The 21,347-nt window shown below is 31.3% G+C and overlaps 4 protein-coding genes and 2 non-coding genes across 12 annotated transcripts in view; 4 read left to right on the top strand and 2 right to left on the bottom strand.

Annotated features, from left to right (window-relative positions):
- LOC132909612 (xaa-Pro aminopeptidase 1-like) overlaps nt 1–8,515 on the top strand; it is a 45,896-nt gene extending 37,381 nt beyond the window's left edge. For 2 of the 3 annotated variants that reach the window (XM_060964532.1, XM_060964530.1), the window contains 11 exons: nt 1,825–2,048; nt 2,579–2,758; nt 3,677–3,794; nt 4,229–4,607; nt 4,987–5,107; nt 6,118–6,481; nt 6,705–6,938; nt 7,330–7,496; nt 7,564–7,653; nt 7,740–7,971; nt 8,045–8,515. In XM_060964532.1, the coding sequence (XP_060820515.1) occupies nt 1,825–2,048; nt 2,579–2,758; nt 3,677–3,794; nt 4,229–4,607; nt 4,987–5,107; nt 6,118–6,481; nt 6,705–6,938; nt 7,330–7,496; nt 7,564–7,653; nt 7,740–7,971; nt 8,045–8,067 (2,132 nt within the window). In that variant the 3' untranslated portion in view covers nt 8,068–8,515. Of the gene's footprint in view, nt 1–1,824; nt 2,049–2,578; nt 2,759–3,676; nt 3,795–4,228; nt 4,608–4,986; nt 5,108–6,117; nt 6,482–6,704; nt 6,939–7,329; nt 7,497–7,563; nt 7,654–7,739; nt 7,972–8,044 lie in introns of those variants that run through there. The other variant, XM_060964533.1, reaches the window with a different exon arrangement.
- On the top strand, nt 1,495–1,567 carry Trnaa-agc (transfer RNA alanine (anticodon AGC)). The gene has a single exon. It is a non-coding gene; the product is annotated as a tRNA-Ala (tRNA).
- Nucleotides 3,028–3,243, top strand: LOC132910230 (small nucleolar RNA U3). The gene has a single exon (XR_009658720.1). It is a non-coding gene; the product is annotated as a small nucleolar RNA U3 (small nucleolar RNA).
- Nucleotides 8,516–8,816: 301 nt separating the features above from the next.
- On the bottom strand, nt 8,817–10,975 carry LOC132909624 (protein NDUFAF4 homolog). 3 transcript variants are annotated; one of them, XM_060964555.1, is made up of 5 exons: nt 10,856–10,975; nt 9,905–10,051; nt 9,451–9,542; nt 9,159–9,366; nt 8,817–9,048 (listed from the first exon to the last, which is right to left on the bottom strand). In XM_060964555.1, the coding sequence occupies exons 2-5, from the start codon at nt 10,047–10,049 to the stop codon at nt 8,966–8,968; spliced, it is 528 nt and encodes a 175-aa protein (XP_060820538.1). In that variant the 5' UTR covers nt 10,050–10,051; nt 10,856–10,975; the 3' UTR covers nt 8,817–8,965. The 3 variants fall into 3 exon arrangements, with proteins under 3 accessions (XP_060820538.1, XP_060820537.1, XP_060820536.1); XM_060964554.1 differs by lacking the exon at nt 10,856–10,975 and adding an exon at nt 10,169–10,549; XM_060964553.1 differs by lacking the exon at nt 10,856–10,975 and adding an exon at nt 10,165–10,548.
- Nucleotides 10,754–15,815, top strand: LOC132909611 (double-strand-break repair protein rad21 homolog). Of its 3 annotated transcripts, none has more exons than XM_060964527.1 (13): nt 10,754–10,856; nt 11,329–11,496; nt 11,781–12,010; nt 12,114–12,297; nt 12,363–12,522; nt 12,596–12,788; nt 12,878–13,101; nt 13,172–13,392; nt 13,476–13,655; nt 13,750–14,118; nt 14,200–14,331; nt 14,416–14,571; nt 14,670–15,815. In XM_060964527.1, the coding sequence occupies exons 2-13, from the start codon at nt 11,353–11,355 to the stop codon at nt 14,793–14,795; spliced, it is 2,319 nt and encodes a 772-aa protein (XP_060820510.1). In that variant the 5' UTR covers nt 10,754–10,856; nt 11,329–11,352; the 3' UTR covers nt 14,796–15,815. The 3 variants fall into 3 exon arrangements, with proteins under 3 accessions (XP_060820510.1, XP_060820511.1, XP_060820512.1); XM_060964528.1 differs by lacking the exon at nt 10,754–10,856 and adding an exon at nt 10,992–11,196; XM_060964529.1 differs by lacking the exon at nt 10,754–10,856 and adding an exon at nt 10,992–11,245.
- A 130-nt stretch (nt 15,816–15,945) lies between these two features.
- On the bottom strand, nt 15,946–21,269 carry LOC132909613 (T-complex protein 1 subunit alpha). Its single transcript, XM_060964534.1, has 10 exons — nt 21,066–21,269; nt 20,669–20,754; nt 20,445–20,573; nt 18,875–18,972; nt 18,665–18,775; nt 18,150–18,555; nt 17,866–18,068; nt 17,317–17,509; nt 17,083–17,246; nt 15,946–16,995 (listed from the first exon to the last, which is right to left on the bottom strand). The coding sequence occupies exons 1-10, from the start codon at nt 21,136–21,138 to the stop codon at nt 16,785–16,787; spliced, it is 1,674 nt and encodes a 557-aa protein (XP_060820517.1). The 5' UTR covers nt 21,139–21,269; the 3' UTR covers nt 15,946–16,784.
- Between the last annotated feature and the right edge of the window lie 78 nt (nt 21,270–21,347).

The following is a 21,347-nucleotide window of genomic DNA, read 5'->3' as shown; positions in this document are numbered from 1 at the left end:
GACAGAAGGACGAACAGCAAGAACGTTCTCCGTTTTGTAAACGGAAATAGGGGAAAAGTTTGATAGCGTGTGGCGTTTACCGTTGGTGCACAAGATGGAAAACTCGCGGGGGTGAAAATTGTAAAGTTACAATGGGGTAAAACCTACCTGCGACGCGTTCCTACTTCCCTAGTAACATATTTAATATTACTTGATATTTACGTTAAATTATTAAATTAAACAATTTGGTAACCCAGTTACCCCTTGCACGAGATGCAACCTCGACGAAGGGTTTCTCTTCCTCCTCTAATCTCTTGCATCGTATCGATTTTCTCCGAATTAAATATCAGACAGTTCTATTTAGTATTCGAATAAATATATGATTTAATTAGATTGAAACAATTGGATCGTTTGATCGAATAATTAAAGACAAATTTTTTATGAATATGATTGATGTGGAGAAATGGGATGAAAATGCAATATTATTAATGTAAAATAGTAAAGAGCTAACTACGTAGAAATCGATCGAAACGTGGATTTCGGGATGGTTGACCTCTTCGGAACAGATGCTTGCCTGTTATACAAGCACCACTTAGTACCCTCTGGATTCCCACAGGATGTGCGTGTGTCGTCCCACAGGCGTTCTTGTTCTTTTTTTGACACCGTACATGTCAGTGATCAATCAATATTTGACATTTAGGATGCGATGAAAATTCGTGAACGATGGATTGTTGCAAAAATGTAAGTCGTATGATATCGCTGTAGAATAATTGTATGAAAGTAAAAAAAACAAAATTGCAACATAAAAATGTCTACAGGTTATATTACATATATATATATATATATATATATATATATATATATATATACACCTATAATGAACTTTGCAAGAATAATAAAAATATATAGAAAATTCAATCTTCCTCGTTAAAACTTTTAGATGTTTAAGATTAATTTTAAATAAAAATAAGTAAATAAGTAAAGAAAGAAATATGAATTGGTCTATTTGAATATGATTGCGTAGTCAGATTACTAGATAAAACTGAATATGTAAGTTTTAAATTGGGTATGTTATAATGGAGACTCGAAACTAATCAATTCTTGAAATAATAATCTTTTGTTTGATAAACTCGAGTAACTATAGTTGTCTATAATCTTTTACGAATTGTGCAATTTATACGTATACACTTTGACAAATCATTAAATTCTGAACTAATCATATATATGAATATTACTTTACTGTAGAATTATTAAAAATATTTCTCATTATATTTCTACAGACTATTTTTATTTAATAAGGCATATACTGTATTATTATTTGTAATCTAACTTGCTGCATACAATGTATGGCATTAATAATCGTATCTTTAATAAATTTTAATGTCAGTAATATCTCTTTGTATTCAGAAAAATATATTATTGGTGGGTGTGACTAAATGTTTTAGAAATAAAATTGTTTTTAAACATGTATGTCTACCTTTAGATTAGATATTCATAAAGTCCAACTAGCAAATAGGGGGCGTAGCTCAGATGGTAGAGCGCTCGCTTAGCATGCGAGAGGTACCGGGATCGATACCCGGCGCCTCCAACTTCTAATTTTTTTATTTATTTTGAAATAAAAAAATCATCAAATACATATTCAATAATAAATATTTAGCTATAATTTGATATTCTTAATACAAATCAGATATATATGTATAACTTATAGATATAGTAGGTCATAAATAAGCATGTAGAATGTGCTTATCTCCTAATTGAGAAAAGCAACATTAACAAGTTATCGTTCAAAATCATTGACTGATTCAGATAAAAATTTATTTTAACAAAAATCGTAATTTCACGCAGGCTTGGCAGAGGCATATTATTTTCAAAATGAAGTCATCGTGCCATTTCTCAATTACAATGGGGCAAAGAGATCCCACTGTTCGACTACAGCGCACAAACAACCAATCAATAGACAAGATACTTCACTAAGATTGAAACAATTAAGATCAGAAATGACTAGGGTTGCTTCTATCCAAGGACCACCTCTTAATGGATACATCGTCACCTCCGATGACGCACATCAGGTAATTATAATCATATAGTAACATGAATCGTTCGTAACAGAATTACCATTAGTAGGTAAAAAATCTTTCAAAAAGTTGAAAAATTAAATTAAAAAATTTATTTTTATTATTATATCCACGGATTATCATAAGATTACGATTATTCTTTTCCCATATCCTTAAATTTTCAGACAATGAACTTGGTTTATCGTGGCCGCGACGGCCCTTTGGAGGTATATATATCATAATCGTGTGAGATTTCGAGTTTGCAGTCTCGAAGCTTTTCGTAATCTCAATGCTTTAATTTAACAAAAAAGAACATATTCCAATAAAAATCTGCCAAGTTTATTCCTTTTGAAATATTTTATTATCAGATATTGAAGCTTCCTTTAATTTCGTTGCAGTGCTTTATCTAATAACGAGTGCTGCTCTCCTTTTATTAAGTAAATAATATATTAGCGAGAAAAGCTTAGTATGCTTAGTGAAACGAGTTTTTTATATAAGGTAATCAAAAATACATACGATTATATCATGATCTCTATCTTGATTAGAGCGATTCCCTGGATCCCCGTGATATGAGGAGAGAATTCATCACTGGATTCTACGGCAGCGCAGGAGAGGCTGTCATCACTTCGGACAAGGCCGTGTTTTGGACGGATGGAAGGTATTATATTCAAGCGGACCATCAACTTGATTGCAATTGGATTCTCATGAAACGCGGTAGAGCAGAAGTAAGTTCAAAATGAATTCTTTAATGAAGAATTTAAAATAAAATTTTGTTTGTTTATGAAAGAAAGAAAAAATTATTGCATATTTATTGTAATCATTTATTTCGTATAATACTAAATTATTCCTGTAAAATACATAGGTACGTAATAAATCGAAACGTTCTTGGCTAGTTTAATATTCTGCCGCTAGATGGCCAGCAAATTAAGTGACTTCTCGCAGGTTAAATAGCGCGGAAGGTATAATATAAAGGCTGCAATGACGATGAAAATTTAAGACCACACTTAGCAGGATATATGCTATAGTTAGTCTTCCTTGAACATCAGCCTAATAGCTGAATACGTGCAACCACGATGACGAGGTGTAGCATCTTTTCCTGAGCGTGAGGACGACTCGAGAAATTGACTTTGTTTCAAATTCTCAGTCATCGATGATCGTTCACTTCTTGTACTTAGTACGAGGAGGATGGGAAAGATGCTTTCTGAGTGGCCACATTTTTTATTTTAAATAAATTCAAAAACAATCTTATAGCTCTACTACATATTTATCTTTATAGGAGGTGTTGATCAATAATAATGAAAAATAAAAAAGAAAGGAATATTTGAATTAAAATATTTCACATTTTGTCGCGATGTGATTAATTTGAATAATAACTGTAAGTCCATAGAATAGTGTAATATAAATATTTTAAAGTAGTCTAAACATAAGTGTTAAAGTTTTTTATGTATGGTTTGTTTAATCAAAATATAAAAAATTTTGCTTCTTAGTCTTAAAAAAAGGCTGTTATATACGTGCTATAGAGATACTACTGTTATTGACAGTCTTTCTTGGAAATTATTTTATTACATAATTCCTACATCTTTATATTCATTTATTTTTGTGCCACAACCCAATAATAATAAATTCTTTCGATCATATGGTAGGTCCCATCTATAACAGAATGGTTAATGCACGAGTTTCGCAGTCAAAGTTCCGTGCGTATTGGCGCCGATCCAACGCTTGTATCTGCCATCGATTGGGAAACCTGGGAAGATGAATTAGGTAATTAAACACATCCAAAAACATTTAACCTATCAACAACGAGTATCTACTTTAAATTTATACGTCCAGCTATATCGTCTGTCATTTACTGTATCGTAGTGGTTCTAAAACGTCAAACACGTCAATCCAAATAAACGTTAAATCCGTCGTGTATTTGACTTTATCGTCGGAAGAAGCTAGAAACAACTAATAATTGATTCATACCCTACTTCAATGAGCGGTGACTACTTCGCTATATTTCTTCTTCTATGCATTGGACTTTTTCGCACATACAGCTTTTTATTCGTTTTAGCTGACTGCGATAAACTAAAAAATTCCATGACATTAATTATTCTTGCGCCATTTCTTGCATTTAAAGTTTCATCAATTTTTATGAAAATTTACCTCCATCCAAACGAGGATGTTTCTGAATTAACAATAGCGTTCGTGTCCAGCGAATTCGTCCATAAGATTGGTTCCTGTCCGTAACAACCTGGTGGACTTGATCTGGCAGGTCGATCGACCGAATTACAATCCGCATCCAGCGTATCCGTTGCCGGACAAATATTCAGGGAAAGCTTGGCAAGACAAGATCCAGTTGATTCGTATCGACATGGTGTTATATAAGGCCGACGCATTAGTTCTTACAGCTCTCGACGAAATAGCCTGGCTGTTTAATATTCGCGGATACGATTTGCCAAACACACCTGTCCTCAGGGCGTATGCGGTTGTTACTCATGAATCGATACATTTGTACACACCGCGACACAAGATTTTAAGATCAGTGGACGAACATTTGAAGATGGACCTTTGTTCCCATGCAAATTGCGTGAAGTAAGTAAGATAACATTAATATCTGCTCCATTTCTGTACAAAAGGAACTGGTAGTAGTACTAATATCATAACATAGATGCTAATCAAGCATTAAGTATAATTGCTGAAATTTTTGGAACAAGTCAATCTTTCCAAGCAATTGTAAAATACGACTTATAGTTCCAATTCAATCACTATATATAAAACTACATAGCGATCGATATGACTTTAAACGATCAATCAAAAAATACACGTGTATGAATTGACAGATTTTACTGTAATTATTAGATTATTATTTACATTACATTTATTGTTGGACGTAAAAAATAACTCTGTAGTTTTATGCAAGAAATGTATCTTCGTTAATAATCGTTTCACGTTTTGATATCACACGTTACAGATGGCATAATTACACTTCTATTTGGTACGACTTACGAACAATGTCCCAAGCTTGGAATTTAGTATGGTTGCCGATACGATGTGCTTACAGTCCAGGTGCCTCCATGGAAATATTTAACTCTGTACGTAATAAATTTAGCTACTTATTTGTTCCGAAGATCTATCAAATTATGGTGAAAATTTTAAGCAATGAAATATCCCAATTGATTCCTAAGACCATGCAAAAAACTGTAATAAAATTCATTCTTCTTTCATGAATCTCTGCGCATTGAAAACGAACCCCCGTAATTTAACCGTTCTACGCGCAGCTATAAATATGAAAACACCTTCTTGCCTATTTTAATGCGAAAAACATTTCAATACGTAGTATGAAATATTAAACAAACGACGGTTGAGAAAGTACAGTAGGAATTTGAATACGGTTACCTCCTCGTTCGCGCCATTTTACCGAACACGCTGGGATTCAACTATAGGGGCATTAGAGCGGATAATCCTAGGCAAAAGTACACCTTCTCCGACATGTTCTCCTATCCTCGTAGAGCTTGTTGAGCTTAGCTTGATCCCCACATGACGAGCTGACACACCTCCATAGACGTAGACTAAACATGAACGTTCGTCGGCCGTCCAATACACGATGTTCTTTCTCATTATTACACATCGTCAAGGTACAGACTGTATCATTGGTAAATAGATAGAACAAAATAGTCTGTAGCACGTTCTCTACGATGCTCATGGTGGTGAAACGGTTTCACCTTCTTCTCGACATGATAGCCGGTGCTTCGGGACGCCCGGACGCCCGCGGCATCAGAAATCAGGGAGCAGTTTCCTTTCTGTTTCAAGTTCTGTACGAATGATCGTGCAATAGCGTTTAATAGGTTAGATCAGGGCTTCTCAAACTTTTATCGGACCAAGAATCACTTTCGTAAACGATCGCTTTTCGCGGTCTAATCGAACATCTGATTTTTATGCGTTTATAGGAAATTTCAAAGTTATACGAATAATAGTTACATAGAATACACGTGATATAGAAAGATATATAGAATATCCACAGTACAGCGCCATTCTACTAATGTACTTGATAAGTAAAAGAATTTTTTTACCGATGTAGCACTTTTTTAATTATATTTTGTAGATCCCGCCGGAGAAACGATTACCAAAACCGTCACCGGTGTTAAGTTTACGAGCACAAAAGAACGAGATCGAGGCGGAGGGGATGAGGAGGTCCCACTTAAGAGACGCAGTGGCGATGTGCGATTTCTTAGCATACATGGAGGAACAATATACATTGAATTCGAATGGGTGGGACGAGATGCAAGTAGCTAGACTGGCGAACGAGTTTCGTTACGAACAGGACAAGAATAAAGGTATCTCGTTCCCTACGATCGCTGGATACGGACCTCATGCCGCTATTCCCCATTACGAACCTAACAATCTAACGAATATCAAAATTGGACAAGCGTCCACCCTGGTTGTGGACTCAGGAGGACAATATTTAGGTAACGGAATTTTGATTTTGTTATTAAATCTCATCCTTGTATTATCCAAGACTTTCAAGGAGTCTGAAAAAAATTTTAAGCAAATATTACAAATTTTCTTCGAGGAAACATGTAAATATCCAAAGAAAATAAAGGAAGAAATTTTCCTTCAGTTAATTAAGAACTGGCAAAAATCATAGAACCTTTCTACCCTTTTTTAACATTTATCTTGTTTCATAAACAGATGGCACTACAGATGTCACAAGAACGCTGCATTTTGGTACGCCAACGGAAGAACAAAAGAAAGCATACACAAGAGTGTTAATCGGAGCAATACAACTGTCTTCTTTGATCTTTCCAAGCAGTTTGAAATCCAACCAGTTGGACATCGTTGCAAGAGCACCATTATGGAACGTTGGTTACGACTACTTGCACGGGACTGGCCATGGGATCGGTCACTTTTTGTCTGTCCACGAATGTTCGTCTCATTACTTTGAAAAAATTAAAGACTTGCTTACGTAGACGATTGATCGAACGATCTACGTTTCTTTGATCTAAATTCAACACTAATCATGATCTTTACTCGATCTTTGCGATTATGTGGAAAATGTTGTTAGTTTCGATTAAACTGCGGATATTTATACGTTTATGGTGAAAAATTTACAGGTGCAAGAATGCACAGTATATACATATGCATAATATGCAAAAATATTTCTTTATTATATTTCTTTATTATATTCATAAAAATATGAATTTGCATAAATATCCGCAGTCTATTTATTTCGAATAACTGGAAAGTCTTTTGTAGCACGTTTCGAATTGTTATTCATTAATGATTAATATTAATCGTAATGTTAATATATTTCCAGCACCTATTGGTGTATCATACGGACAGCCCGTATCATCGGATAAAGTTTGTGGACCTGTTGAATTAAGACCAGGATTCTTTTTATCAAACGAACCTGGTTACTACAAAGAAGGCGATTTCGGCGTTCGCTTGGAAAACATCCTTGAAACGATGGAAGCAGGCAAATCAGTAGGTACTTTAATTCAAATTATTTAAAAATTAGAGAAATTCTCGGTAAAAATGTATCTCTTTTTAGAAAACAGAAATTTTTTTGAAATTCAGGGACGTCACGTTAGTTCCATATGAACCAAAGTTGATTGACTACGATATGTTAAATCCATCACATGTAAGTACTAATTAACAATTAATTAATGAGTTTTCTTTATCTATATAGATATAAGGTTTTCAAAAAATATTTCAATAACTCTACAGATACGATGGTTAAATAATTACAATCGCCGAATTAGGGATGAAGTAGGTCCAGAATTAAAGAAAAGACTAAAAATGGATGCTTTCAATTGGATGTTGAAGAAAACTGCAACCATTCCAGAAGTAAGACCAGTCGACGAAGGATTGCTTTTTGGCCGTTCTCATTCGACACCTTCTACATTCAAACAATTCAATGTATTAGTTTACTTTACTTTCCTGTATCACATTCTATTCAGTAAGTATATAAAGAAAACAACATTTAGAATAAAAAGATTTGCCTTCTTGAAATTTGTATTTGTATGTTTTAGATTTTTCAAATGTATGGAGTTAATTAAGGTATGTTCAAAAGGAGAATGAGCAAATATAGTATGATTTAAAATTAATTTATGTCATGAGCAAGCAGTTTCGAAAACTGTGCTTAAAGTAGCGTTATTTTAATATATGTATATTAAAGTTACTATTTTTATACGTTACTGCCAATTCTAAATATACAGATGTTGCAATTATAACATGATAGTATTATTATAATATGATGGTATTGCTAAAAAATAAAAACCATTAGAAATATTAGAAAAAATTTTTGCACATAGAAAATCTGCTATATAAATAAATATATAAAAATATTTATAGACTTATATTTTGTAAATATATGTAATTTATTGTATGTATAAAGAACAGGGATGTTATCGTAAATTGTATTTTACTTACCGATAAGCAAGCAATTTTTTAGAAATAAGCTCCAGTTATTTTAGAGAATAAAGAAAGTAAAGAAAAAACAAGTTTAATATTGCATATTCATTTCTCCACTAGTGTTTCTTACGTTTCTGTTTCTATATTAAATTCCTAAAATTTCTAATAATTGAAATACTCAGTATTAAAGTAGGATTAAAATAAGGTAACTGATATAATTTTTAATGCATTGTTATTTATTTTTATTCTACATGATATTAGATTCTTTTAACTTTTTAGTTTGAGTCCCATGCAATGCGATAGTGCTGTTTATATTTTGTATCGAAAAGTCGAAAATCGAAATATTTACAAACTAATAGTATGCATATATAATAATATAGATGTATTTCATAAAAATAACAAATATGATGAGCGCTATTACGCCACTTGTTTCTCTTCGCAATCGATTAGGAAAAGCGCTATCACGCTGTTAGGGATTTTTCGACCCTGTTTTTTCAAAAACCCCTGGGACTCAAACGGTTAATTATAATACAAAAATCTTATTTTTTCTTACCCTCCTCTATCTTCAGCTTTTCCACATCTGTCATCATATGAAAGAGTTTATAATTTGTTAAAATATTTTCTGAAACAGTTATTTATATTATATTTTAAGTATTTAAATAGGATTTAGGGAATACAAATTTACTTTAGTAATACTGTATTATCATTTTCTATCTAAAAACATATTCTTACCTATTGTTTGTTTATCTATTTGATACTTTTGGGATATTCTTTCTATAGAGTATTCTGCCTTATTTTCTTGATGTTTAGTCAAGAACATTACTACTTCTTTTATGGTACATTTACCCTTCTGAGGAACAAGCGATTCATAAAATTCATCTAAAGAATATTGACTTTTATCCTGTGGTAATGGCTTAGATGAGACCTGTTTTGGCACAATCTAGCAATAAAAAAATACCAATTTATTTCATAACAGTTACAAATAAATAAATATATCCACAAAAGATTTCTAAATGAAATATACCTCTGGATCTTTAGACTGAACGAAGACACTCTTTAAACGATCATTTAATTCATGATCCTTTTTGTGCAGAATGCTTTTCAAATTAGGTTTCACTAAAATAGAAATAACTTTTAAAAATGTAAAATGCTATTATTACATGATATAGAAAATGACTAATTCTTAAAACCAGTACTCTTGTTTAGAAAACAAACCAAAATTTTATAACATACAACTTTATCTCACATTTTGCTATGCAAAAACTATAATTAAATAATCTATATCACTCAAGTTTAGGCTACGTATAAAAAGATAAGAATAATTGTTTTATTTCTTTTACTTCTGTTATTTCTATTCTATTATTTCTATTCCATCTATATCTATATCTATTTCCAAAAATTCTTTTATTTTTAATTCTAACAAAAATGTTAATCTAAAAAATATAAAACTTGAAATAGAATTTGAGAGAGAAATTTACATTTATCTACAACTTCCCTTTGTCTCTGTAATGATTGATATTCAGGAGCAGGAATTGGCTTCTTCTTGTCAAATAAACGTGCTGTACGATTTTCAATGTTAAATGAACGAATTGGTCGCGTAATATAAGAGTACACCGCTCCCATTTCTATAACATTAAAGAATATTTAAAATATTTAAAATACTTAAATTGTATTTTATATGCATATATATTTAAAAAAAGAAAGGAACAATTTTAAAGAAGTTATTGTGTTTTCATACCAACTTTTTGGTTAATATTCTTGTTTATACCAGATTCAATACTTTGATCTTTATGCAATAATATTATTTTATTTAATGAAAGTAAATCTAAATATTAAATTACAAAACAGATATTTTTATTTTAAATTATAAAGTTTTAACTTCTAATAATAAGTTACTATTGCGCTATTCAGAACATTTATTACTTTGTGACCACATGGTTATACAAAAGTAATTTTTTGTTACTAACTTTGTTCTATACTGTTTGGACATTATTTGGTAACAAAGTTCCAACACATTTCTCAAATAGATGAAATTATATATTTTGATATTATATATATTTTACAATAAAAAAATATTTCTACAAAAGTACATAAAACATTGAATACTATTGGTGAAAACTAGAAATCAGAAACGTTGTTGATAGGTTATTAACAATATAATACGTATAATTTAATTTTATATTAAGCCATTCATTACTTAACATTCCATTATTCGAATATTAACTATGAAACAAAAAAGGCAAAAATTAAGATAGTTATATAAATATTTGATACAGATATTTAATTTACGCAGGTTAGAAAAATTAGGAAAATAAAATGTTATGTGTTTACGAACACACCTACCCGCCATTAACGGAGGGAGTTTCGGAACGTTCAGTAAAATTAGTTGCATGCAGGTTCTCGTGAAGACGCGCTGAAAAGAAACATACCGTATGTGTCAACGATTTTCTAATATACCAATTAAATGTGATAATTTATGTAAAATATAAAATTAATAGTTCAAGATTTATCGATAACGAGTCACCATAATATGATTTTCACAAAAATAGATTAGAACGTAACTACGTGTTCAACAGCTTACGCGTAACCGCCAAAATTACGGACAGAAACGCCATCTTGTGCAAAGATGTTGACATTTTACTAAATTAAGAAAAATTACATGATCGCTATTTTGTTCGAGTCCTACGACTCGATTTTCAGTATTTAAAAATATAAAAAATGTTAACTTCATGTATTAATTGATCCATCGACCGGTTTTGTCAATTATAAGGTGATAATGATGTTGCTAGCGGAAAATCGCGTTAAAGAATTAGCCTCTTGTGTATATCTTTGTGTTTACAAACACAGAACAGACTGAACTCCTTTAGCCAATTTTACTGATATAACACAATTTTGGTTGCAGAAAAGGACATAACATAAGTTAAAAATGTTTTACGCTCATTTCGTGTTGGCCAAAAAAGGGCCGTTAGCACGTATTTGGTTAGCCGCTCACTGGGATAAAAAATTGACGAAAGCCCATGTATTCGAGACGAATATTGAAAAATCTGTAGATGGTATATTACAGCCAAAGGTATTTATAAAATACGCCTTTTTCAATTTTTATGTATATAAACTTATAAATTTATAATATTCTTGTTATGATTCTAGATTTATAATGTGAATTTTATGTTTTTTTTAGACATTACGTAAGATCTTTTATAGTAGAGTGTTACTTAAATATATATTATCTAAATCTCATAGATTTTTGTTCATTTTATTTTATTTCCTAGAATACAATATTCTTTTATAAAAAGAATTCTTAATGTTTCTATAAAATATATGGTTTTTATTTTTTGTGTCACTATTTTATTAAAGGTAAAAATGGCTTTAAGAACATCTGGTCATTTATTGTTGGGTGTGGTACGTATATATTCAAGGAAAGCTAAATATCTCTTAGCTGATTGTAACGAAGCCTTTGTCAAAATAAAAATGGCCTTTAGGCCTGGTATGGTAGATTTACCAGAAGAGCATAGAGAAGCTGCTGTAACAGCTATAACATTACCTGAAGTGTTTCATGATTTTGATACAGCAATGCCGGAATTAAAGTAAATATATAAGAATTAAGTAGAAACTTTAATGAAGATAATTACATAAAAATAAAAGCTTATTTTATAAATATTGTTATTTAATACTAATGCTATATTTCAGAGATGTTGACATTGAAGCACAATTTAGTCTAAACCAGTCACGAGCGGAAGAAATCACTATGAGGGAAGATTATGGCAGTTTAGCTTTAGTTACGCATGATCAAGGATTTGGTGACATGAGTTTTGATGCTGAACCTCCAGAATTGTTAAGACATGCTGGTGCTGTAGAACCATCATTAGATCAAGTATGTTTTGTCGCTTTAACTGTTGATATTTTTTATGAAGAATAAAATCTATATTCATTTTTCAGACTCATATGTTGTTCACTGATGGACCAGGGATCGAAGCAGCTTTAGAACAAAAGGAAAAAGAACCAGTACCAGGTCCATCGGTAACAGCACAAGCTATGGATATAGATATGCCAATTAGAGATGATGGTTTTGGTGGTCATCTTGGTCAAGATATTATATGTAAGCAATTTACATTAATACGTGCAATTGAAATGATAATTATATTTATGATAAGCTTTATTTTTTTATTTAGCTGGTGGGTTGTTTGAGGGTGGTTTATTTGATGAAGCACCAATGGGTGAAGTACCTGTACCTGAGGTGAGTGCAGTAGCAGAAACACAAGAACCTGGTGTAGTTTCTGGAGGTCCACCTTCTGTGCATGATGAATCAGAAGAAGAAATGGGAGATCGTTTTGGAGGTCCACCATCTCCCATGGATGGAATGAGGTAATTAATAAATTATATTTTACACATTCTACATTTATATTAAATAAATGTATGTATATATCATATTAAATTTAACATTTTCTGTATAGTACTGACGAATCCAGACCTGTTTCTCCAGCTGCACCTGGTGAAGAAATTGAAGGAAGAATAAGTGTTGCCAGTCGCCGTTTTACTCCTGCTCCACCCAATGTCCCTGAAGAACGTCCAATGGAACCTATGGAAGAAGCTCCACCTCTACAGGATCAAACTACATTATTACATGATGAAGAAGAGAGTTTCGCTCTCGCACCTGTTGACACATCTGCCTTAAAAGGTTTGTGATATTATATTTTATTTCATTTGTGATATTAATTGTTATAATCTAATTTTAATAAAATTAATAGGATTTACTAAAGCAAAACGCAAGCGTAAACTCATTGTGGATGAGGTAAAAAATATCTCTGGTGAAGAAATGAAAGCACAATTATCAGATATTAGTGACATTATTACTACATTAGATTTGGCACCACCTACAAAAAGATTAATGCATTGGAAAGAAACTGGTGGAGTCGAAAAATTGTTTGCTTTACCAGGAAGACCAATACCAGCACGTGTACTATTTAAGGTAACATTTCATATTTAATAATCATGCAGTATGTATGTATCTGCCATCCAAAAAAAATATAATTTTATTTTTTAACAATATAGAATTATCAACGACATTTAACTAGCAAGTCTTACGATCATGAGGACTTTGGACGTTTAGTAGGTGAAGAAGAAGGCATGCCTTTAGAACAAATGAGAGAACCTGCAGAACCTGATTCATATGAACAAACTATCCTCAGTAAACGCATGGCTCGCAAACGAAAAGCACCAGCGGATGAAGAGGTACATCATATTGCTTATTTTTAAATCTTTCTTCTATTATAAAACCTCTTTTTTAAAACTGTTTGAGTTTATTAATGTATTTTATTATTTTTAGATAAGGCCCCCACCTCCAGCGCCAGCACCTCCTCCAGTAGATGTTGTCCCTGAAGCAATGGATGTTCCTAGTATAGTCCCCCAACCAAGTCTTCCCTCTGCAGAATCACCAGTACCTCAACCTGAGATGTCTTTACCAACTGAATCATCAGTATCTGAAATTAGTGGTATCGTACCTCCTATTGAAGAAGCGGATATGGTTCCTGTAGTTCCCGAAACATCTTTACTTCCTTCAGAAATTCCTGAAATTTCTCCTAATGAAGCTATTACTGCATCTGAAGAACCAGTTGTTCCACCTACACTAATAGAACCAGAAGTCGTTCCTACACCTGTTGAAATGCCACAAATGGAAAATATGGGCTATGATCAGGTTATTTAATTTTATTCCTTAGATATATATAAATATATGATATTATATTACGCAGATATTAACGAATTTGAATATACATAGGCGCAATCTCAAGTACCCTATATGGGATATGATGAACATCATCAACCACCCCACACACCAGCTGTATCAGAAAGAGGACCAGCAACACCATGGAATCATGAAGATTATGAATTTCCACCATCTGTAGGTCCTGTACGTATAATGTTTATTTACTTATATTAAATTATAATACATTCGAAGCTACTAAATGTATAATATAATCTTTTACTTTTCTAGCAAGAAGAACAACAAATAGATGAAACTTATGAACAGTTTGAAGAACGAGTTCTTAATAAGAGAGCATCACACATGTATCATGTTATCAAAAGTAAACTAGACACCAAAGATAGATTGACACTATCAGAAATGGCATATAAAAACAATCGCAAGCAGGTTTGTATTCTAAAATACGATTAACAGAACTTATAATTGTATAATTATAATATAATTGTAGAAATTAAATTTACGTTATTATTAATTCATTCTTTTAGGTTGCGCAAAAATTCTACACATTATTAGTTCTAAAAAAATTCCAAGTATTAGAGCTCAATCAAGACCATCCATACACTGAGATTGTAGTCAGTAAAGGACCAAAATTTGAGAATCCTGCATTATAAAATTGCTGTAGGTATTTCTTACCATACATTTATTGTTAAAAAATGAGGGAGAGAGAGAGGATTGTAGCTATTTTTAATCGTACATAAAATAAGCGATTTATCTAAATTCTTTTGAAAGATAAATTGTAAAATAATATATAAAGCTATTATAACTCTTTGGGAATATCTGCATAAGACAAAAGAATTTTATAAATCATGTTTTAAAGTCCTGATTCAGGAATGTATACGTTTTGTATAAATCAAAGCAGAATTATTTTGGACCTTCTGTATTTTTATTGTGATAAAAAAAATTCAATCAAAGATACGCAAATACATTAATATTGATAAATGTTTTACATTGGCAAGAAATCAATTGTCTTCATTAAATTTATTATCAATCCGAACAGGGTTTGTATATAATATTAATATGTAGTAAAAATATATTTTATATCTTAATATTTACAAACAACTTTGAGTCTATATTACAGGATGGTCCAAAATTACTAATAATTGTGTAAGATAATTTATGAAATTATGATAAGCATTTTGTTAAAAATTTCATAAAATGAAATTATTTGTGATTTAAATCGATGTATTATTTTCAAATTTCTCAAACTTAAAAATATCAAATTTTACAATATTTTTTTTTTTATTAGCGTACTTACACATTAATGCTATTATAAACAATTATTAATGGAAGAATCAAGGGAATGTTTTACGGATAATGCTTTTATGTATTGCAGTCATACTTTAGAATCAGTAGTGTGATTAAGTTATTTTTCAGAGATCTATATAAATATTATTTACTATTATATTTTGTTTAGACTCGATATAATCTGTATAGTTATTTTTCCGTATAAATTACTGCAAATTTATGATCTATTGTTTATATTTACACTGTGAACGACATTCCAAAGAGCATTGATTTAATATTCTCGCCTTTTTGTGTGTTTCAATCTTTTTATTGTACAATTTCTCCATTACATTTTGAAGAAAACGTATTAATTATATAAAAAAGAAATAAAAATTGTTTGACTTCTACTATTTTTTCAAAGAAAATAGTGTTATTGTTAGTGCTTTAATTACTCCGACCATTAAAAAATGTTCAATAATTTATTGTTATATATGTATACCAGTTCCATGGAATACATGTGTTAAATCATATTTAAAAAAAAAATACTATATTTTATCAAATTAACATGTCTGAAATTTCTCGAAAACGATCATATAACATTGTAAATATACATGCACAGTAAACAACATAAACTATCATTACGCACGTAATGGCGTTTAAGGCGTATCATGAAAAAAATCGACTGCTATACCATATACTTAAAATGCCTGATTGTAAATAGTCTCATGATTCACTAATTAATATACATCTGTTTATAAAATAAAAAAAAGATTTCTGAAATATTTTCTTTAAAATTTGAACCCTAAAGTACATATCATATAATACTTAAAAATATTAATCCATTATTTTCCATTAATAAACTGTTACATGTGTTAAAATTTATTGAATTTGAAGATTAAAATTAATTATGCATTAAATACTTTTTTATAACAGGTGTATTTATTGTATTAAATATATCTAAAATTGTTATTTTAAGTTAACAAATTCCCTTTCCGATATGACTATACCTAATTTTCAAAAATTGCACTTTGAATAATGAATAGCATATTATATATACCTTCAAAATCCCGCCATTTTTTAAATATTAAACATATCTCACACTGATATGATAAATTTTACATGAACTATAAAATTTGTTATGTTTCCAATACTTTAGTATGTTCTCGTATTATTATTTAAAGCGTGAAATATATACACAATATTTTTATATGTGAAAGCTTTATTTTATTTATTACCAGCAAATTCATTCATGAGCGTTAATGTTAAATTGTAATCCTTAATCACTTAAATTATGAAATAGTATTTGAAGTGAAGAATAATTTAATCTTTCTGGTATAACAAATCATGAGAAAAGGATGTGTAAACCCATTTTAATTCTACTCTTCCAATTCACCAGATTCCATTGCTTCGCGGTATGATTTGTCCTTCGTACGTTCTGGATCTAGTTTAATCATATCATCGATTCTAAGGATAGTTATCGCTGCTTCCGTGGCAAATTTCAAAGATTTTATCTTTGAAATTGCTGGTTCTAATACCCCGGCCTTTTTGTTATCTTTAATGGTACCTTCAAGCAAATCCAGACCAACCCTATAAAACAAAATTAATATTGCTTTATGTTATCATTAAAGTATGTAAAATAAATGTTATCATGTAATATTTATTTTAAAATATTACCATTTTAGATCAGCAAGATCTGCTTTTGTTTGACTGGAATTGTGATAAGCACGTAATTTTGCAACAAGATCTGTAGCATCTTGTGCCGCATTAACTGCTAATGTTTTCGGTATAATCAGTAATGATCTTGCAAATTCAGCAATAGCTAATTGTTCTCGAGAACTCTATAAAATATAAATGTTTCAACCCAAGAATGATTTAATAATCCGTAATATTACAAGAAAGTAAACTTACGAGTGATGTAGCAAAATTTTCCAAATAAATTGAAAGTGCTGCTTCAACACAGCCTCCTCCCGCAACCACGCTTTTACTTTCTACAACTCGTTTTACTGCGCATAATGCATCATGCACAGATCGTTCCATTTCATCACAGTAGTAGTCATTTGGTCCTCGTAATATCAGAGAACTTGCTGTTCTTGCTTTTGGCCTATTATAAATAATATAAAAATAATTTAGCTTTAAAGTAATTCTTTTTTTTTTAATCCCCTGCCATACTTTTATGAATATGAGTCGTGATGAGAATTTTAAACTAAACCTAAATATCACGAATCTCACTCGTGGTCTTAATTTCGAGCAAAGTATGAATGTCTCGAATGATGTCTTTTTTCTAAACACCGGCGTGGCTATTTCGCACTCAGAGTCGCACGATATCATGTTTCAAGTTCCGACACTGTCTCCGCCACTTCGGCTCCTTTTCCAACCATTCAGGCGCAACGTTCGAGCCCGGATTTTTCCAAGTTAAATGGTATGGCAAGGGGTTAAATAACAAACTTAAAAACAAACCCTTTAATAAGAATAAGCTCATCGTCGCAAACCATTTCTTGTACTACTTCGGCAGCTTCTCCAAGGAAATTAGAGTCAAAACTTTCTTCTCCTTCCATATTAGTTAAAGAAGTAAGAAACTGAGCGCCTGTAGCTTTTGCAATCCTTTTCAAATCTGCTTTTTTGCATCTACGAACTGCCATTGCTTTAGCTTCTATAAAATACTGAACAAATAGAATAAATTATATGAATTTGCTATCTTTCAAATAAAAACATACGATAATCTGTATATAATTTAAATATACTTTTAAACAAAGATCATCGATTCCTCCAGATACAAGAATGACATTTGTACCCGCTGCAAGAATCTTTTGAATACGTTCTTTTGTAATATCTGCTTCACGTTGCCGCACTGCTTCTAACTTTTCAGGATCTGTGATCAGTACCTCAACTCCTAATTTCATTTTTGTCTTCTGCAAAGAGAAATCTAAACATGCAATTTTTGCATTAACTATTCTTTTAGTCATTGCTTGAGAAGCTACAGTGCAGTTCAGTGCATAACCCTGCACTATTACAGATTCCCTAACACTTTTCCCATGAGCCTTTAAAACATTGACTGCTTTCACAGGGTATATAAATCCTCCTTTTCCATCACTAACTTTTACTGCATTTGAAGCATCAACAACCATGTTTCCAAAGAAATCAGCATCACTATCAATTTATTAAGGAAATAATCATGGTGTTACAACAATTAGTTGCTGTAAATATAATAATGTAATAATTATGAAATTTAATTTATATAATGAAATAAAAAAGATACGCTCCAATGATTTTACTGGACATAGAAGTTTTTGCTACATTAACTAAACAATCTCTTCCAAGCTCATCTACACTAACAGTTAAATGTTCTTGAATATATTTGCAGGCTTCCCTAAAATATAAATAATTGGAACACATAAATTATCTTTACTCTCTTAATTAATAAGTTAATAATAATTGTATAAATCTTTTTCAATAATGTGAGACTTACTTGCAAGCAAGCCTATAGCCACTAATTACAGATGTTGGATGAATCTTTTGTTTTACAAGCTCATCAGCATTTTTTAATAGTTCAGCTGCAACTATTACCTGTTTAAAAGGAAAGGTAAATTACTTCTTATATGAAAATAATTTATTTACATTTATCTAAAAAAGAGGAACTAAAGGAAATGCTAAAGAGATCTGAAAAATTTTTAGAGGAAACCGAATTGGAACTGAACATGGAAAAGAGCAAAATGGTAATTTTTGAAAAAAGAAAGAACAAGAGGAGACAAAGAAAATAGAAATGGGGAGAGCGAGAATTAGAAGAAGTGGAAGAGATAAGATACCTAGGATACATACTACAAAAAAACGGCAGTTGTGAGAAACACATACAAGACAGGAAAAAGAGAGCAACAATAGCAATGAAGAAAACATGGAGCGTGGGAGAAAGAATTTTCAAACAGGACTACAAGAGGAGAATGAAGATGTTTGGAACACTGGTAGAGAACGTAGCACTATTTGAAGCAAAAATATGGGGCTGGAACATAGAAGAAAAGCTGGATAAAATACAAAGAAGATATGTAAAATGGATCCTAGATTTAAATATGACAACACTGAACTACATACTGACAGAGGAATGCAAATAGAAATAAAAGAAAAAGCACTAAGAAGAGGAGCAAGGTACGAAGGGAAAGCCATAGAGTCAAAAAAGGACTAGTAAAGGAGTGCATAAAGGAAAGAGAGAGAAACTGGGGAAATGGCCAAGAAGGGAAAAGAGCAAGAAAGAGAAAGAAGGAACTACAAGAAGTGAGAAATGGAAGGACACAAAGGGAAGCAAGAGAAGAACAAGGAAGAACGACAGTCGACCAAATTATAGAAGAAAGGAGAAAGAGAGAAACAGAAGAGAGGGGGAAAGGGATAAGGGAGTCAAAATATAATAAATAGCATAGTAAAATTGCCAAAGAAGAGTTACCAGAATACTTAGAAGGGAGGATGAAGTGGAAGGACATAAAAATACTAGCAAGATTCAGATGTGGAAACAAGACCAAAGCAAGGGAATACTAGAAAGAAAAGAGAGAAAAAAGATGCAGACTATGTAAAAGGAAAGAAGAAGACCTGAGACACGTAATAGAAGAATGCAAAATAATGAGAGGGACAAAGGAAACAGAGAAAATATTAAACGAGACGGGAAAAGGAATAAGGGATCTGAAAGCAATAATGGAGAAGAGAAGGGAAATACAAGACAGGGAAGAACGACAATAAGGAAGCACAACAAGGAAGCAAAAACCCAAAAGTTGCAATAGGCTTAGAAATAGATTACACAGTGGAGCGCAATATAATAGAGTAGATAAAAGGGGAAATAGATACGTAAGAGAAGAGTTTAGAGTTTAATTAGATAGATATAAGGGAGGAGACAATGAGGTAATAACGCCATAAGAAGGAGAAAATGTAAAAAGCATGATTAGATGTAAAAAGATGTAAAACCAAAAACTCGTCCAAAGCCGAAAGGCATGGACTAAGTAATAATAAATAAATAAATACATTTATTTAAATACAAAAAGTTAAATAAATAAGCTTACTACTGATGTGGTTCCATCGCCAACTTCTTCATCTTGTAGTTGAGCTAATTCTACCAAAACTCTTGCAGCTGGGTGTTCAACTTCTAACAAACGTAAAATAGTTGCTCCATCATTAGTAACTGTAACGTCCTATAATAATTCAAGTATGTAAAGTACAAATTCAAAAAATAATATAATCTTTATACAAGCATACAAGAATGTATTTTGTAAAAATATTTACATACTCCAATGTCATCTACAAGCATTTTATCCAAACCAACAGGACCCAAAGAACTCTTCACTATATTAGCGATTGCACATGCTGCCATGACTATAAAATAAAAAACAAAAAGGAATAAAATAATTATACTTAATATACCAATTTTATGTATATTCAACAAAATGTGCACTTTTTATTTTTGAAATTTTTTATTTACAACATTATTTTATCATTATATACACATATAATATATATTATTATTATAAGTATAAATATATATAAATATAACTAACATATTCATATGTTTTAAAATTGAAAAAAGATCTTTCTAAGGATAATTGACAGAAATATCCACATTTGAACAAATATCGAATAAATTGAAATATAACCAAATTCTAAAATAAAATGTGTTAACGACATACCATTTTGAGTTCTTACAGGAGCTCCAGACTGTCGAATACCGCCAACAACTAGAGGACTGGCTACTGTCGACATTTTACAATATTTTTATCACTTTTCTTTGATATTACAGATAAACGACAATCTCGAAATTTCAATTGCCGACTAAACTATTACCACAATGCGATCCGCGTGTGACCGTTGCTGATGATTGATGATGATGATCAGCGACGCCTATCCCAGTTACTTCCTTTTACGGACAAACTTAACGTTATATTCTATTGGTTAAATTCTTCTAAAACAAT

The sequence above is a fragment of the Bombus pascuorum genome, chromosome 8 (assembly GCF_905332965.1).
Source record: "Bombus pascuorum chromosome 8, iyBomPasc1.1, whole genome shotgun sequence".
NCBI classification, from domain to species: domain Eukaryota; kingdom Metazoa; phylum Arthropoda; class Insecta; order Hymenoptera; family Apidae; genus Bombus; species Bombus pascuorum.
The sequence above is the reverse complement of the archived record's forward strand: the minus strand, read 5'-3'. Positions and strand labels throughout refer to the sequence as shown.

Bases quoted from the DNA above. Each gene is read 5' to 3' on its own strand.
- LOC132909611 (XM_060964527.1), top strand. From the start codon at position 11,353: ATGTTTTACGCTCATTTCGTGTTGGCCAAAAAAGGGCCGTTAGCACGT. The intron at 11,497-11,780 runs GTATTTATAAAA...ATTTTATTAAAG, and splicing joins ATGGTATATTACAGCCAAAG to GTAAAAATGGCTTTAAGAAC. The intron at 14,332-14,415 runs GTACGTATAATG...TTACTTTTCTAG, and splicing joins TTCCACCATCTGTAGGTCCT to CAAGAAGAACAACAAATAGA.
- LOC132909613 (XM_060964534.1), bottom strand. From the start codon at position 21,138: ATGTCGACAGTAGCCAGTCCTCTAGTTGTTGGCGGTATTCGACAGTCT. The intron at 20,755-21,065 runs GTATGTCGTTAA...TTTATTTTATAG, and splicing joins TCCTGTAAGAACTCAAAATG to TCATGGCAGCATGTGCAATC. The intron at 16,996-17,082 runs GTAATATTTTAA...TTTGTTTTATAG, and splicing joins GATCTTGCTGATCTAAAATG to GGTTGGTCTGGATTTGCTTG.
- LOC132909624 (XM_060964555.1), bottom strand. From the start codon at position 10,049: ATGGGAGCGGTGTACTCTTATATTACGCGACCAATTCGTTCATTTAAC. The intron at 9,367-9,450 runs GTATATTTCATT...TTTTATTGCTAG, and splicing joins TTCAGTCTAAAGATCCAGAG to ATTGTGCCAAAACAGGTCTC. The intron at 9,049-9,158 runs GTAAGAATATGT...TAACTGTTTCAG, and splicing joins AATAGATAAACAAACAATAG to AAAATATTTTAACAAATTAT.